The 18,325-nt window shown below is 41.1% G+C and overlaps 1 protein-coding gene across 3 annotated transcripts in view; it reads left to right on the forward strand.

Annotated features, from left to right (window-relative positions):
* The window catches only part of nadka (NAD kinase a), a 33,256-nt gene extending 18,955 nt beyond the window's left edge, over positions 1–14,301 (forward strand). The window contains exons 1-10 of one of the 3 annotated variants that reach the window (XM_055931744.1): positions 2,029–3,720; positions 5,680–5,809; positions 6,098–6,206; positions 6,749–6,834; positions 7,003–7,105; positions 7,393–7,514; positions 8,122–8,221; positions 8,718–8,875; positions 11,143–11,225; positions 11,567–14,301. In XM_055931744.1, the coding sequence (XP_055787719.1) occupies positions 3,644–3,720; positions 5,680–5,809; positions 6,098–6,206; positions 6,749–6,834; positions 7,003–7,105; positions 7,393–7,514; positions 8,122–8,221; positions 8,718–8,875; positions 11,143–11,225; positions 11,567–11,714 (1,116 nt within the window). In that variant the 5' untranslated portion in view covers positions 2,029–3,643 and the 3' untranslated portion in view covers positions 11,715–14,301. Of the gene's footprint in view, positions 1–2,028; positions 3,721–5,679; positions 5,810–6,097; positions 6,207–6,748; positions 6,835–7,002; positions 7,106–7,392; positions 7,515–8,121; positions 8,222–8,717; positions 8,876–11,142; positions 11,226–11,566 lie in introns of those variants that run through there. The other 2 variants (XM_055931743.1, XM_055931742.1) reach the window with 2 other exon arrangements.
* The last annotated feature ends 4,024 nt before the right edge of the window (positions 14,302–18,325 follow it).

Raw genomic sequence — 18,325 nt, forward strand, 5'->3', positions numbered from 1 at the left:
ATGCTCTTGTGGCTGCTGTGGGGACTTGCCTCCATTCAGTGTTCCAACATCTAGTGGGAAAGCCTTATCAGAGGAGTGGAGGCTGTTATAGCAGCAAAGGGGGGTGTAACTCCATATTAATGTCTGTGATTTTGTAATGAAATGTTCGACGAGCAAGTGTCCACTTACTTTTGGTTATGTAGTGTAAAACACAGGACAATAACTTTTTTTTGACTACACTGGGGCCTTTAAGACACTGGTCAGACACTCTGAGCCAGGAGTAAAAATCTATTCATAAAAGTTTCTCAGCTGGTGAACAAGACAGTTTGAGATTGTGGAAAATGTGATTATGCTCTGACATTGTTGCAAATTATGGGGAATAACCAATCGCGGGGAGGCATCGCCGACTGTAGATTTTTTTGTTTGTGATTTTGCATTCCAAAGGGACAACTTGAAATAGTGATACATGGTGTAGTTTAATTAAATTGAAACAAGTGTGATGTGACGGTATATCATGTGAAATAGGCCTTCAAATCATTGTCAAATGTGCAGGATATTATGTTGCATGTACACTACCGTTAAAAAGTTTGGGGTCACAGAAATTTCCTTTATGGGTTGATCATACAGAAATATAAAAATATTATTCCAAATCAACTGCCTGTATGGCGTGGGAAACGCTCTTACTGCCTTATCGATAATTAAGAATTCTGCTGGTAACTCTTAATGGACAGCTCATGAGGTCTCCTCAATATCTGCCGAATAGGCTTCAGGTTTAGTTTTTATTTTTACCCATAAGAGTATAAGTAAAATATCTCTATTTTCAGCACTTATGACTGGTTTTCTACCCTGAGGCGCTTTGTGGATACAGTCCGAGATCACACATTGTGGGATAGCCTGCGTACAGCGCATGAAAGACTCTTACCAAAGCAGTTTGGCTGGCCCTTAGATTGGCCAGAGCTTTCCTTGACTCGGGCCATCATGTAACTTGGTTATTATACTGTCTGCTTTCAGCAGCAATAATGGATGAATTGTGACTACGTACGTTCACACACACACACATGCATATTGACTCCACACACTTATATACACTTTCACACTCTTTACATACCATGCTGCTGCTCTGTTTATATAGCCTGATTGCCTAGTCACTTTTACCCCTACCTACATCTACATATTACCTCAACTACCTCGTACCACTTCACATTGACTAGGTACCGGTACTCTTTGTATTTCGTCTCATTGTTATTTTATTGTTACTATTTGTCTAAATGTTCTTAACTCTGTATTGTTTGGAGAAGGCTCGTAAGTAAGCGTTTCAAGATAAAGTCTACACCTGTTGTATTTGTCGCATGTGACAAATAGAATTAGATTGGATCAGCATCCTTGGGTGCAAAGCCTCTGGGCTGGCTATAAGTAGCAGAGAGAGCCTATAAAACTTATACAGCCTGCCTATCAGCAATGTTGGAAAAAGTACTCAATTGTCATACTTGAGTAAAAGTATACTTTTACTTGAGTAACTTTCTATTAAAAAGGTGTCACCCAGTAAAATACTACCTGAGTAAAAGTCTAAAAGGATTTGGTTTTAAATTTACTTAAGTATCAAAAGTATACATTATATACTATATATACAGTATATATATACATATTATATAGACAGTATACACAAGTATACATTTCAAATTCCATATATTAAGCGAACCAGACTTCATCATTTTCTTATTTTTACTTATAGCCAGGGGCACACTCCAACACTCAGACATTATTTACAAAAGATGCATTTGTGTTTAGTTTGTCTGCCAGACCAGAGGCAGTAGGGATGACCACGTGTTCTCTTGAATAGTGCATCAATTTCAGTTTTCCTGTCCTGCTAAGCATTCAAGATGTAACTAGTACTTTGAGTTGTCATGGAAAATGTATGGAGTAAAAAGTACAATATTTTCTTTAGGAATGTAGTGAAGTAAAAGTAGTAAAACATATAAATGAAGTGCAGATACCCCCCCCCCCCCCCCCCAAAAAAAACTACTTAAGTAGTAGTTTTACTTAAGTACTTTACACCACTGCCTACCAGTACTCCTTGATAAATACATAAGTGAGTATCAGTGTAGGTTGATGGTGTGCTTTAGAGGGAAGACATACAAACATGAACATCAACCGTGCACGGGTGGTCATCCTTTCTCCTCTGACCACAGGACATCGGCTTGCATTTTCTATTCATTTCCCGGCGATTCTACATGTTGATTAAACTCAAAATATTCTGTTCTTTTGAAATGGATTATATTAGCATAATAATGTTTCTTACTTTATGATGGTGTAGGCCTATATTTAAATTGAATGATAAGATGCTCCTAGGGTGTGGCTATTAAACTCATTTAGGCCTGGCTATTCTAGTGTTAATTGGTTCTTTAGCCATGACTGGGAATGAAGGGGGAATTTCTCTTGGAGAGGTGAAACACGTGTGTGTGGTCTCTTCATTCACTATTTGACAATTGATTATATTGTCACCCCTCAGACTATTATAAAGGTAATATTGTCTTTAGATAACATCTGTTATTAAATGTGTGAAATTTGTTTAGGTTTAGTTTCTATGGGCCATTATTAGCTGGGCAGGCAACTGACGTCCTCCTAAAAATGCTTAACACATTCTGTTTGTTATCGAAATTTTTTACAATGTCAGTGTGTTAAATATACTTATTTAGGAAAAGTCAAGGACTGGGGGGAGATATGGCTTAAAAAATGGCAGAGATATTACATTTTTAAAATGGCATGAAGTTCAGAAGACGTTGACGGGTCTAGGATGAATTAGTCTGTTCATGACTCAATGCTGTAAGCAATAACACCTTTATAACTTTTTCCTGGTAAGCCATTTCCTTGTCTGGGTTGGTGTGTCCTTTTAAAACTACCCAACCCTAATAGGGAGGGCATTTTTCTTTGTGTGTGTAAGAGAGACCGACAGAGACACTGGGGACTGTGTAGTGATGGACTATAGAGAGAATCCACGCCCAGAGAGATCCACACCCTTAATATATCTGGTATGACAAAGAGCAGTCTTTGACAGGCACTTGTTTTAGGATGGCCCTTTTTTCTTTTTTACAAAATATTTGTTTACAATTTAACTCTTCTAAAATGTGTATTTGAATACAATGCTTAAATTGAGTTTGTTTTCTTCAACATAGCAGTATGTGGTAGTTGAAAGTATTTTGCTCTTACTGTATATGCCCTAGGAAACCTTTTAGGTTGGCCTACCTGGGGAAAATCCACTTGAACATTGTTCTATATCATAACACAGCTAGCCAATGAGAGGGTAGTCTTCCCTTAAAGGGGCAGGTCTGTAGTGGTTGTGGGAGTTACTTGTGGTGATGTCATCTTTCAGGTCTGTCTTTAGATGAGTGAGCGGTTTGGGTGACTGGCAGAATAGAGATTTAACTTTTAGACGTTGTTGTGTGGACAAATATAGACACAGCAATTCAAGAAGAATTAGTGACTAGTGTGGTGTTCCTGGTGTTTTGATGCGGGTGAGAGATTCAAGACAGCTCATGGGAAGACTGTACAGAGCAGAATGAATTGTTTTGCTTTAGATAGTGGAATCGGTAGACTGAAGAGCAAGGCAAAACCTGGCAGTACTATAGTGCCCTCCACTCATCTCTGCTAGAAGAAGCCTCATCACATGCAGGCAGACATGAAATACAACCAGTGTGTGCAACAGCAAGCTCTGGAGAACAGCGACAACAAAGTGTGGAAATGGTAAGAATATTCTCGTTCCTCTCTCTCGGTCTGCTGACAGCGTTTCTCAACAGGAACATGGTGGTGCCAGTAATGTTTGAATACATTTTTAACCTGCATTGTCTTCTATTGCTAGCAGTAAGTTTTGTTTTAACAGATTTTCTGTGAAACATCTATCTCAAAAGAACACTTTGATCTTGCACAAGGTCTACAGACCGCCTAACCACAGAACAATGAGACAGATATTTCACTGGCTGTGTAAATGTGAAGCATCCGCTTGGTGTTTTTTTTCTCGACCAAATATGGTAGTGAGAGGAAGCCCAGTGGCCGGCAGTGGTAGAAGATGGAAGGAGATGGATTTTGGCCGACATTCTGCACGTTTTCCCAGCGACTTAAACATTTGATCTTAATCCAGTTTTCTGTTCCCAAAGCTAGAGTGGACAAAGTTTTGTAGACTTTACCCTTTGCCAAATTTTTCAAATAATTTGTATCTTTTGGAGTGCTAGCTGTTGTATCACACGTGTACATCAGAGTAGTCATTCCCTAACAGAAATATGAAGTTGCATGCTAGAACGGGCCAATAGGATCTCGCTAGCTCGTCCACCTCCTTGTTTGTTCTGCACACGGACTAATTTGTTCCCATAGACCACAGCCTGTCCTTTTCAATCTCGGCTTAGTTATAAAAACATCTTTGGCCTAACTATGGTTCTCCCTAAATTAGGCTACTTTGTGGATTAGTTTGGGTTTTTGTTTGAATTGGTCATTTGAGTTTTCAGTTAAGGTAATGTCTAACCAGCTCAGTCTACAATGACTGTTAAAGCCAATCACAGGGAAGCGTAATGATAAATTACAAGTAGCCTTACTTTGAATTAATGGCAAGTGCAAGTTCTACCGCTTAACAATTGATGAAGTATTTGAGTATCTGTAAACCTTCAAAAATGTCCATGACATTGGAAATGTGAAACAAATACAACAGTGGAAGTTGACAAGAAAAATACTTCCTTATTATGGGGTATTTTGATGGGGGGGAACTCTAATGATGATGGGGGAATCATTTTTGACTATCGCAATATAGGTTTTTAGCTTGTTGGCTGTACCTGCACCAAAACTCCAGTATTTTTCCTTCATAGCTTGTTCTCCAGCTTATTTTTAAATAGGGAGCCAATTTGTTTTCAGCACTTATTTCCATGACTGATCAAAACTCGTTCTCATGGCTCTCTTGTCCCTCTGCAGCAGACATATGGTGAGCAATATGTTTGGACCATCGTATAGCAATACATATTGTATCAGCACCTTAGTATTGTGATAATATTGTATCGTGAGGGCCCTGGCAATTCCCGGCCCTAGTATTATGACACCAAAGCATTTAAAATCTGTACCCTTAATCAGGGTGTTATTCCTGCACCTTGGTTGGAACTCGAGGTCCCTGTGAGTATGTAAATGTACTGGTCCCTGTCTTGCCCCTTTTGAACTCTGATGTTGCTAGACTAAGCCCTGGCCAATAATAGGATAGGTGTTAAGCAGCCCTGCCTCTTATCCAACTGGGCAAACACAAATCGTATGAAGTAACACTGAGCCAACAAGAGCTCAAGCATGGCTATTGAGAGCTCACTGTGCCCAAACCAGAAATGTTCCACAGCCGCAACGCTTACAGGTTACAGTAGTGAGCAACCATGATATAATTACAAATGGTAACTATTTATTTACATACTGTACCTCAAGATGTCAAGGTGAGCAATGACTCGTCAAACTATTTTTCTTAGCTGTATGTTTACAAATGGTGCTCCACCAAAATGGTATAATTTTGGAAAGCCCGATTGGGTCAATGAGTCATGCATGTCTCCATATTAAGGAACAACATTTCAATGTTTCTCTTTATTGCTGCAATCCCTTTGATCAAATGATGAGTGATCAAATTGTCCAGTCAATTATTACCATTTGAAAAGGTATTGATTAAATGTGGTGGTTCTTGCCATCCAGGCACATTCAGGACCCAGCCAGTCAGAGGCTGACGTGGAACAAGCCTCCCAAAAGTGTCCTTGTCATCAAGAAGATCCAGGATGCCAGTCTACTGCAGCCTTTCAAAGAGCTGTGTGTGTTTCTCACAGAGGTAGGACATTTGCACCTTTTTTTGCTGAGTCATCATCTAGTCTCATATTATAGCTTCCTGCACCTTAGCGGCCTGTGTGGTATATGACTTCCGTTTCATGAAAGTCTGCAATGAAGTCCCTGAAAACAGAAGTATTAGTGACTGAGAATTTGTACACTTTTTTTTTACCCCACTAGAAAGGAAAGCTGCTTGTAAAGTCGGAATATTCTTTCGCCCCATTCGTCTTCTAAAGGGTGATTACATGTGCATGTTGCTAATGCATATGTTTATACTTGTGCGTTGTTCTAGCAGAAAAACATGATTGTTTATGTGGAGAGCAAGGTTCTGGCGGACACAGCCATTGCGGGCGATGAGAGCTTTGGGGCCGTCATCCAGAAGTTCTGTACCTTCAGAGAAGGTGAGGAGACCACTAGCCATCAGAGGACTGGGTTGTATTGATTAGTGCACACCGTAGCACTTTTATTTACATCAGAAAACGAGTATGCATTATCTTATGGGAGAGGTTTAGGGGCGGCAAGTAGCCTAGCAGTTAAGAGTGGGCCAGTAACCAAAAGGTCGCTGGTTCGAATCCCTAAGCTGGCAAGGTGGGAAAATCTGCAAGGCTGTTAACCCCCAACAACTGTTCCCTGGGTGCCGAAGACGTGGATGTTGATTTAAGGCAGCCCCCCACCTCTCTGATTCAGAGGGGTTAAATGCGGAAGACACATTTCAGTTGAATGCATTCAGTTGTGCAACTGATTAGGTATCCCCCTTTCCCTAGATCCTCCCTATTTTAGTTAGTTTTCTTCCATTTGGTGCCTAGTGAATACAATCCTGATTGATGATAGATTGATCTGTGTGACTCTAGCTAGTGATTTAGTGTCAGGATTGTCTATGGAACTTTAAGTAGTATAGCTTTCTCTTACGGACATGATCCTAATGTTTGTATGCACTGTTCAGATCTCGATGACATTTCCAATCGAGTGGATTTCATCATCTGTCTTGGTGGAGATGGTACCTTACTTTACGCATCGTCACTCTTCCAGGTATACATTTACAATATTAACATCTTGTGGTATAGTAAACACATTCATTTATACATTTTTGAGTGTACTCTGTGTGAATTGTACTAAAATAATTCAGCAACTTGGTTGTGTATTGATTTGTATCAATTTAGCTTATTCCAATGCGTGCGTATGCTCCTGTGTTTTCAGGAGAGCGTTCCACCTGTTATGGCCTTCCACCTGGGTTCTCTGGGCTTCCTCACACCTTTCAAATTTGACACCTACCAGTCTCAGGTCACCCAAATCATTGAGGGTACGTAGTTTTTTTCTCTTTAGCCTCTGCCTTATCTAATTTCAATAACAGGAGCTGTGCTCTCATTTCTAGCAGCTAGGTTAACCTCTGTTCTACTTTTGGTTTAACGTGTGTGTGTTTCTCTTTTGGGGTGTGTGTGTGTGTGTGTTTCTCTTTTGGGGTGTGTGTGTGTGTGTGTTTCTCTTTTGGGGTGTGTGTGTGTGTTTCTCTTTTGGGGTGTGTGTTTCTCTTTTGGGGTGTGTGTGTGTGTTTCTCTTTCGGGGGGTGTGTGTGTTTCTGCTGAGCAGGTAACACCGCCATCATCCTGCGCAGTCGCCTGCGGGTGAGAGTGGTGAAGGAGAGCCGAGAGAAGGGCATCATCATGACGAACGGTGACAGTGAGGGCAGCCGCAAATCCATGCAGTACCAGGTGAGCTCTACACCTGGCTGGTTATGTCATCCTAGTATTATGGTTCATACCACAATAGGTTCCTAGCATCATGATGACTTGGCACATCTCATGCTTGTCTTTACTGTGTGGTCACTGGGTGTTCACCTATTGTTGCGACGTGTTGAACAAACATGCAGTCATCGGGTGCATGTAGCGGACATGAGGCGTTTCCACTGTAATGTTCCCACTGCCACAGGCCTGACCACAGATCCCAGTGGGATGATAAAACACCAGGAAGGTTGAAATGTACCACCTTTTCTGGGGTGTGTAGGGTGGCAGCAATCCTTCAGGTCTTGTTTCACTTCCTCCTTATTTGTTTGATGTAATCTGTCACAAGGATTGGTTTCCCTATTTTTCTGAAGGTTCTAACAATCCACGCAATTTGCTTCCATTTTGGCCTATGGTGCTATCACATCATGGGGTTGATGTACGTGGGATGTTTGAGTTGTGTCATCGTACTTCCTACTGAGTGGACTTTGACAAGTCATAACATATGACGTGTTCAAATAGGGTTCCCAAAGTGACCAACAACTTGGCTAGTGCAGTATCTCTGGTTAACATGGCTCTGGGTGTCTTGGTCCAACAGGTGCTAAATGAGGTGGTGGTGGACAGAGGCCCGTCGTCCTACCTTTCCAACGTGGACCTCTTCCTAGACGGACACCTCATCACCACGGTACAGGGAGACGGTGAGTAGTAAACTCCTCAACCTGCTGCTACTGGTTTAAAGGATTACACCCCATCTGTTTTGGCTGCTTCACTTTTATTTCCCACTTAGATGTTTCACTAATATAATACACTTTTATTGTTAATGCAGCTCTGATTTTAAGTTGTACTAGAGTTTAGATGCTGTAACTGGTCGTCATACTGTTGTTTGTGCTACTGCTTACTGCCTGTGTACAAGCCCAGAGTGCAAACACGCACCAGTGGTACTGATGGTCTATTTGTGCTGCAGACTTTTGGACTGCAGCTCGCCTTGTTAGTAGAGCATAGGCCAAACTCTACCATCTGTCCTTCACTACTGCCTAGTAACTCCCTCTCTGGGTCTGAAGTCAGAAGTATTTCCCTTGTCTTCGGGAACGGTTTACTGAGTTTTGGAACTGCTTTCAGCTTGTTGGTGTTTTTAGGCATGTGTCACTTTGTTTTTGGGTGTGTGCTCAAAGTAGTGTCTGTGTGTTGTCTCAGGTGTGATAGTGTCCACTCCCACGGGCAGCACAGCGTACGCGGTGGCGGCCGGAGCCTCCATGATCCACCCCAATGTGCCGGCCATCATGATCACCCCCATCTGCCCCCACTCATTGTCCTTCAGACCCATCGTAGTGCCTGCTGGGGTGGAACTCAAGGTAAACACACACGCATACAGAACCAGTCAAAAGTTTATTTTTACTGTTTTCTTTATTGTAAAAAAATTTGTGAAGACATCAACTATTAAATAACACTTATGAAATCATGTAGTGACAGTGTTAAATCAAAATATATTTGAGATTCTTCAAAGTAGCCACCCTTTGCCTTGTTGACAGCTTTGCACACGCTTGGCATTCTCTCAACCAGCTTCACCTGGAATGCTTTTCCAACAGTCTTGAAGGAGTTCTCACATATGCTGAGCACTTGTTGGCTGCTTTTCCTTCACTCTGTGGTCCAACTCATCTCAAACCATCTCAATTGGGTTGAGGTCGGGTAATTTTGGAGGCCAGGTCATCTGATGCAACATTCATCACTCTCCTTCTTGGTCAAATAGCCCTTACACAGCTTGGAGGTGTGTTGGGTCATTGTCCTGTTGAAAATAAATGATAGTCGGGATGGCATATCGCTACAGAATGCTGTGGTAGCCGTGCTGGTTATGTGTGCCTTGAATTTTAAATAGATCAGACTGTCACCAGCAAAGCACCATCACACCACCGCCTCAATGCTTCACAGTGGTAACCACACATGCAGAGATCATCCGTTCACCTACTCTGCATCTCACAAAGACACCACGTTTAGAACCAAAAATCTCAGATTTGGACTCATCAGACCAAAGGACAGATTTCCACCGGTCTAATGTCTGTTGCTCATGCCAAGAAACAAGTCTCCTCCTTATTGGTGTCCTTTAGTTGTGGTTTCTTTGCAGCAATTCGACCATGAAGCCCGTATTCATACAGTCTCCTCTGAACAGTTGATGTTGTTGTGTCTGTTACTTGAACTCTGTGAAGCATTTATTTGGCCTGCAATTTCTGAGGCTGGTAACTCCAATGAAATTATCTTCTGCAGAGGTAACTCTGGGGCTTCCTTTCCTGTGGAGGTCCACATGAGCTGTTTTCATAGCGCTTGATGGTTTTTGCGACTGCACTTGAATAAACTTTTAAAGTTCTTGAAATTTTCTGGATTGACTGACGTTCATTTCTTAAAGTAATGATGGACTGTCGTTTTTCTTTGCTTATTTGAGCTGTTCTTGCCATAATATGGACTTGGTCTTTTTACCAAATAGGGCTGTCTTCTGTATACCACCCCTACCTTGTCACAACAGAACTGATTGGCTCAAATGCATTAAGAAGGAAAGGAATTCCACAAATGAACTTTTAATTGAAATGCATTCCAGGTGACTAGCTCATGAAGCTGGTTGAGAGAATGCCAAGTGTACGACACTGTCATCAAGGCAAAGGGCTACTTTTGAAGAATCTCAAATATAAATCAAATATATATTTTCATTTGTTTAACAATTTTTCGATTACTACATGTGTTATTTAATAGTTTTGATGTCTTCACAATTTTTTATTTTTAAAATGTTACCCCCTTTTCTCCCCAATTTCGTGGTATCCAATTGTTAGTAATTACTATCTTGTCTCATTGCTACAACTCCCGTACGGGCTCGGGAGAGACGAAGGTCGAAAGCCATACGTCCTCCGAAACACAACCCAACCAAGCCGCACTGCTTAACACAGCGCGCCTCCAACCCGGAAGCCAGCCGCACCAATGTGTCGGAGGAAACACCATGGACCTGGCTACCTTGGTTAGCGCGCACTGCGCCCGGCCTGCCACAGGAGTCGCTGGTGAGACAAGGATATCCCTACCGGCCAAACCCTCCCTAACCCGGACGATGCTAGGCCAATTGTGCGTCGCCCCACAGACCTCCCGGTCGCGGCCGGCTGCAACAGAGCCTGGGCGCGAACCCAGAGTCTCTGGTGGCGCAGCTAGCGCTGCGATGCAGTGCCCTAGACCACTGCGCCACCCGGGAGACCGATGTCTTCACTACTATTCTACAATGTAGAAAATGGTAAAAATAAAAACCCTTGAATGAGTAGGTGTCCAAACTTTTGACTGGTACTGTATATTCACAAACTCATATACGCACACATTCAACGTAGACATTATCTTTTTACCGCTCCTCGCTACAAGCCATTAGCATTTACTGCTCCTCTCCAGAACACATTTGCGTAAGACAACACAGGCGATGACCGGTAAGAAATTACCAGTCTGACACACAGCTAGCACAATGCGTACCCTTCAGTTGTCACAGGTGATGGGAATGAGGGAATTGCTTGTAATATACACACACACTTTAATAGAGCATTTTCTGCTGAATACTTTTTGTCTTTGACTGGTCGTTCTTCTGCATCGTTGTCACGCTCAGATCATGCTGTCACGTGACGCCAGAAATACGGCCTGGGTGTCGTTTGACGGGAGGAAGAGACAAGAGATCTGCCATGGAGACAGGTGGGCAACCTTTTGACCCCTCAATCACTGCAACCTCCCCTTTATTAAATCACACTTCCGCAAGTCGCATGAATACACAGTTATGTAATTATATTGACCCGTTTCATGGACTCAAGCCAAGAAGGTCACGTCACACGATGTTCAGTACATGTTTTCCTTTATGTAGGCAGACAATTATTCCTTGTTGCTGAAATTCTCGCAGCCCGTGTCATTGATTTACCAGTAACAGCGTCAGTCTGTCATTTTCAAGTAATTCTTTGGATGATTGTGAATACCTGGCATGCCTCCCACTCAATACTTGACTGTCTTTGCTTTTTATCTCCCTATTGTCTCATCTCCAGCATTACCATCACTACTTCCTGCTTCCCTGTTCCCTCCATCTGTTTCCGGGACCCCGTGAATGACTGGTTTGAGAGCCTGAGCCAATGTTTACACTGGAATGTGAGGAAGAAGCAGAACTACCTCAGCTCAGAGGAGGAAGAGTTCTGAGGCCAATAAACTCGCCTCCCGGTGACGCTATGTTGACCTTTTGGGTGCGTTCCAGATATACAGATTCTGCACAGTTCTTCACGGATGAAATCCGATCTTTATAATACCTGGACAAGTGTTTTAACATACTAGTATACGACATCAAAATATTTTGATATCCTATATCTGGAATGCACCCATTGATTTCAGTTGGATTCCATCAGGTAAATTTGCAACTAATATCCTCCGGAGATGATTTGCATTATTTTGTTTTGGTTCTAGAATGAATCATCCCTTACTGTTAAGAATTTCACGCCCTTTGAAAAAGATTGTCGAAATTGCCTTTTGATGCCAACAACCAGATAGTCTCACGGGTTAACTTAAACCTGGATTGTTTTCAGTCAGACATGAGACAAAGTAATACTGAGCTAGGGATCAAAACCATGATATCAGTCCTCCTGATAATGATTGTTAAAGTTGGCCCATGAGATATAATGTGGTCTGTTTTAGCACTTTGTCTATTGTTTCGTGGCGTCTACAGGCTATCAGGGACAAACCTCGGCTCCTCTTAAACCATGGACGTTGTTTTGTTTAGCTTGAGCGACGTGAATGTTAAGGGGCTGCCAAGCTCCTCAACATATAAAACAGATATCGTGACTGTTGTCAGTGGGGTTGTTCATCAAGAACCAATGTTCTTGGGGACAATGGGGATAAGGAATTAAATGTATTTGTTTTTTATACAATCCCTAACAGAAAAGGAGTTATCATTACTACTTCAGGAATAGCAGAATAATTGCGTCTACTCTGCAATAATGAACTAAATGTGTAGATTGTGCCTTCAACTCGTAACTATTACATAGATAATTGCTTATTAAGGTTTACATAACTTTAATTTTCTTAATCGTATTTACAGCTTCGTGCAAGTGTAGCATAACCATATCTTCAGTATTCCTCTCTGCAGTTTGTCTGCAGTGCAAGCCATTTGAGAAGCTTCAGTACATGTTCATCTTACATTAACTACTGTCTACAACGTTGTAGTGTCTGACCATGTAAAATGCCAGAACAGTATGGAACAAACATTAAGAACTAAAGTCCATTCCAGGTGAGATGAGACCACAACTTGATTGTATTCATTGCCTTTCACTGTAAAGCCATAGATCTACTATGTCATTCATTTCAAGGTAATTCCGTTCACAATGAAGGCAATTGTGATTCTACAGGGTTTTACCACCCAAGGCAGGGGTATGGCAACCTTGTCCCGGAGTGCCGTGGATACCTCAGGTTTTTATAGTTTACGTATTTATTTTTGCTTTAGACTTGGGAGGACAGGTAGATGGAATTTAGCCCATCAATGATATTGAATAATTAGCTCAGTTGGCGAGGTGATGAGTCTGGTGTGGTGCCTGGATGGACCTAAACCCTGCTGTGCCTGTGGCACTCCAGGACCAGGGTTGTCTGCCCCTGACCTATGGTGTCAGACTTATTGCAGTATGATGAGAGATTGAAGGCATTCATATACCAGTTGTAGGTGTTGGCCTACCTTACCAAATGAGACTAATTCTCACCCCCTTTGACTGACCAGCTCTGAAATATCGACTTGATAATATAATAAAATATAAAATGATGGTTTGAGGGTTTTTCTTCTATCCTAATTGACTTTTCGGGGGGTGGTAAAAGATACGATGTGATAAAATTGACATGTTTTTCATATAACATTTTATCAAGGAGTTATAATATCTTTAAATATCAGATGTTCATTTTAGAGAACTAATTATAGTTTATATGAATTTATTACTTTATGAATTTGCGTGTTAAATGTACTTGTTCGATGGGCAAGTGACATTTCCCCCAATGGAAAAAGTGCTTTAAGCCCTGGATACCAGCGCACCACACTCTGCAAGAGGACCAGCTCACTCTAACTAGTCAATCAATCATTCCTTTATTTTCTCATTTATGATGCTTCAATAAGATGTTTTTTTTATATAGCCTTTTTGTTTATTAACCAGTTTGCACTGTATCATTGCTGAAATATAAATCTCTTTGGTACTTTTTCTATATTGATATTATTGTTTTAAGGCTTCAGTGCAGGTTAGTTTCACAATCTATTCTCTTAAAGTAGAAAAATATTGATTTCCTCTAACAATTGAATTTGGGGTGGAGTCTGTTCATCAAGATTGAATAACAGTCCCTTCAGTTAGGGGATATCGTTTTATAAGAGCAAACATTTGAAAGAAATGTGTTGGTCTTTATTTGCTACTATACTTTGTTTTTCAGTGAGTACAGTGTATCCTCTACTGAAGTAATGGCAGTCGTGGACTTTGCCTTACAAACCAGCCGATAGATAACGAAAGAACCAAGATTTTTACACTGAAATCATTTAAGCTTCCCCAATGTGGTACCTTTATGGTTCCTTTTGGATGAAGGACCTTATTCCGATGATGCTTTCTATGTCAAGTCTGATCTTCAAGTGCTTCTCACTTTGTTTTGTAGACTTCTTCATCTCTGTGGTCCTATAACTCTTTTTTTAATGGTACGTTTTGTAAATATTGTTTCTGAAATGAATTATGCTATTTTTCCAGAGCACTTTAATAAACAGAGAGCCAATGAATTGTCCGTAGGTGTGAATTTATTTGTTCGGTATTATTGGTGTGCCTTGTTGAGACATTAGTTTGCTGCATGTTGGTTTCATCCGATGAATTTGAACCCTTTTGTAGGTGTCCAGGAACAAGGAAATAGACAACACAACCTACGATTTATTACCCATTGAATATTTGAGGAAGTAATCTCTTTCCCAACAGTGCACTCCTCTTCCTGTATTTCATTTAAAAATTAAGCAACAAAGGAGTTTACTGCAACGATTTTGTTTTGTAATTTTGAGGACCTGTAGTTTACAAAAACACAATGGGTGGTCAACCAAATTATTATCATAGTGCAGCAAAAAACCTAAATGGATGATCACGTCAACTGGCTATCAACAATGTGAGCAACATTTAATTGATATAAGGATTAATAAACTTCAATTAAGATATTTCCTTTAAGTGTGTAGAAAATTGAAATGTCAAATAGTTAATACATTAATGTATATAAAATAATAGATCTTATTCACAAATGGATACATCTCAAATGCTAATAGAAAGTTGCCAGTATAAAACTTATCAGTCAATTACATAGATGGAGCTGTATTACAATACCACTCTGAATACTTTTGGGATTTATATTACTACAAGCACACTAAGGTAAGTGATCATTTGCTTAAATGATTATGGTAAAAGCAGCAGACCCTAAAAATTTAAGTAATTGTGCTGAATAACTGCATTGATTTAGTATTTCTGTAATTCTTTCAGTGATCAGAAGTTGGATTGTGCATGCTGTGGCCAAGCATCTCACTATGTGTTGTAGGCACACTGAAGGGTAAGCATCAACCACAATCCTCCAGAAGTAGGCAAAATGTGATGAAAAAGTAACTGTGTAGTACACTAGACTCGCGTAATAAATTATAACCAGTGGTGATTCTCATCAGCTATTATAAAATAATCAGTTTATAATGTTTTGCATGACAGATTCTTATGTCTGTCACAGGCAGTGGAATCATCGAGTAAAAACAGACCAGTCAGGTGGCCATTTGAGTGCATTTCTCTCCAGTTCCAACCTTTAAACATTGGTTAGAACCAGAGTTGTTACAAAATGATTGAGAAATTGTTACAAACAGCTAATCCGTCCTGTGTAACCGTAGCCATTTCCTTCCCACAAAAGCAATTTACTGCTTGTCCGTTAACACTGGAGAGAGAGAGAGAGAAACATAAGTACCCTGATTAGTTAGTCACACAAACCATGTTTCAATCCAGTTTTCACCCCCCCCCCCCCCCCCCCCCCCCCCAAAAAAAATAATCACCACAGCTGTGAAGGAAACAGGAAGTGTCGGTACAATTTTCTAAATGTTGACAGAATTTGTTTGTTTGAAATGGTGGCATTTTTGTGTCGGTAAAATGTAATTATACAACAAACTGCGGTGGAAACGATTTATTGCGCAATTGTTCATAGAATAACCATGTCGAGGTCAATTTGCAGTCACGATGCTATGTTGTGGTCCTCCAACTACGACTTGAAAAAGCATACACAGATTATTAGATTAAATAAATTATGAACTTCACCGGGTGATGAAAGTGCAAGGGGATGTGCTTGATGCTACTTTCCAATAAATATTAATACAATTTATAGTTTGAGGTTAATACATAAAAATGTGGAGATATTTACTTTTTTAAATATTGTCCCATGAACATTGTGTAATTTACTGATGGTAACTAGCCCCATAGGGATATCGAATGTCAAACCAAATTGACCATGGCAATTACAATCGGATTGCGTGCAGCTGCACTCCGATTTGATTATTACTTGGGTGCTGTGGGCATGTGGAAAGGTTTGAAAGAAACCCAACCCAAGGAAAACTTACTTTACCCTTCATTCCGTGACCATTGTTTTTCCTATCTCTGTTTTGGACAAGACTGACTTTATGATCCAAATTATCTTATTTACAGTTTGTGGTCAATTTTGACACTTAAATGTTAATGACTCCAATTGATGCCATACAGACCGTTTTCAAAAAGAACTTGCTTTTTAGGGGCAGTCGCTCTAAGCCAGAAGTGTTTATGTGCACTATGTCATCACACACAGCCTTTTATCCACAACAAGTCAGTTTGATGGAAATAAACCTCTAGTGGGAAAATTCACTTTTTTAATGCAGATTTGATACCATGAAATTCTGTCGCAAATTGGATGGAAACCTTCCAACAAAAACAAGTAGTTGGTCTATTTTTCGATTTCAGTGAGAGGTTCTTGGAATGACTGTTTTACTGTGCCCATAACAAAAATGTGTTTCTACAAATGATCCTTAAATGTGTCAAAACATTGTTTGAAGTCATGTTTGTGTGTCATCTATGAGCCTTGTTCTTGTCTAGCCTGAACTTCCAGTGACTCCTCATAAACAAGAAATGGAACAGGTGAAGGAAAAATAAGCTATACTCTACTCACTCCTCTCCAGGCCCTGGCCAGAGCTGCGCGCCAATCGGAAGAGAGCCCAGAAGAGCACGCCCTTGATCAGCACTGAGATCACTGCTCCTGTCACAGCAGCAGTCTCCAGTGTGTACGTCTTGTCCTGCCCCCAATGTGTACTGATCTGAAATCAGAAGACTGGTCATTTGAGGTGGATCTCTGAGCCAACCACCCACCACACTTCCTCCAAAGACCTGATTCGGGATCAGTTCAAACATTGGCTTTCACAGCTCACCATGTACATCAGGTACAGGAAGTAGGCTACCTCTGGCACATTCTGAAGGACGAAGACCCAAACCAACTGCTTGGGTTCTTTTAAAACCTGGAACAAAGGATGGATAAACCTGTTATTGCACCAAACCTGTTTTACATGAAGTATGTGCCTCAAGTGGAACTCCAGTCTCCTTTTAACCTCTTAACACCTGATTTACTTAACAAAAGGCACATCTTAATAGGTGGTCCGGGTAAGTCATGACATTGCACAAGTGTTTGAGGCGGATCTTTCCTCTCTTGTTCTCTATAGTCCTTCTATTGTTCCTCAAGCAAGGGGGGAGGCCGATGACATCACGGATTCCCATCAGACCAACGCCTTGAATGCCCTACTCCTTGAAGTTGTCTAAAAAACACTTGCTCAAAATGTTGTTTTTTTACTCTTTAGTGAGTGTACTTTACTGTATTTATACTTGGAATATCACTGGAGGACATCTTTAAAGGTTAACATTCTTTCCACCACCCTTCTATTGAGTGCACATGCTTTATGCATAGTATTGTGTAATCTTGTATTGTGAGTTATTTCTGAACTATTCTTTACATACTCACTGTTTATGCACTTGTAGCTACTCATAATATTATGTTCAGTGCACACCAATGATTACATTTTTTAAATGTTTATTCTCTTAATACTTGTTACTCACTGCGATAGCCCCCACGACTGCGGTAAGGCAGGCCCAGACCACTCCAAAGCCTAGGATGATGTGGTTTGTGAGGGACATGGTTGTGCCTGACATCATGATCAGGATGCAAAGGCACAGCTGACAGAGAAATGTCAAAACCAGCCAAAGGTTAGACCAACTACCGATCCAGTACACCTCCATCCCAAATACCCTGGTACCCTGAAGTCAATCATATATGTCTGCACCACAGATCAAGGCCACACCTCGTTAGAATGACACCATCTGTCGGAAGACAACAGCTATCGTGTGCCAGACGTGTTATGATTCATGTGGAATGCGGCAGTACCTGAGCCTGTAGTTTAAATGTAACCATGGAGGAGCACAGGATGAGCAGGAATTACTGCTCCTGGATGGTCTCCAGAGCTCCGCCCACCCGGAAGACCATCATGTTTGGCCTCTGGATGAGCAGCATGGCGCACAGGACATGGGCCACCACGACCACACACAGGATGCATACAAACCGCACCTTCCACAAAAGCGCACACAGGCCTTTTCTTAATTGCGTACTCCTTGAGTCATCACTCCTCGTCTCCTCAAAACCTATTGGAGGAGAAGGTAAGAGGGGCGGTACCTCTGGCTTTCTCATCCAATGGGTTTTTCAGAAGGAGATGAGAGGCCATCGAGTCACTA

Source organism: Salvelinus fontinalis, chromosome 8 (assembly GCF_029448725.1).
Source record: "Salvelinus fontinalis isolate EN_2023a chromosome 8, ASM2944872v1, whole genome shotgun sequence".
NCBI classification, from domain to species: domain Eukaryota; kingdom Metazoa; phylum Chordata; class Actinopteri; order Salmoniformes; family Salmonidae; genus Salvelinus; species Salvelinus fontinalis.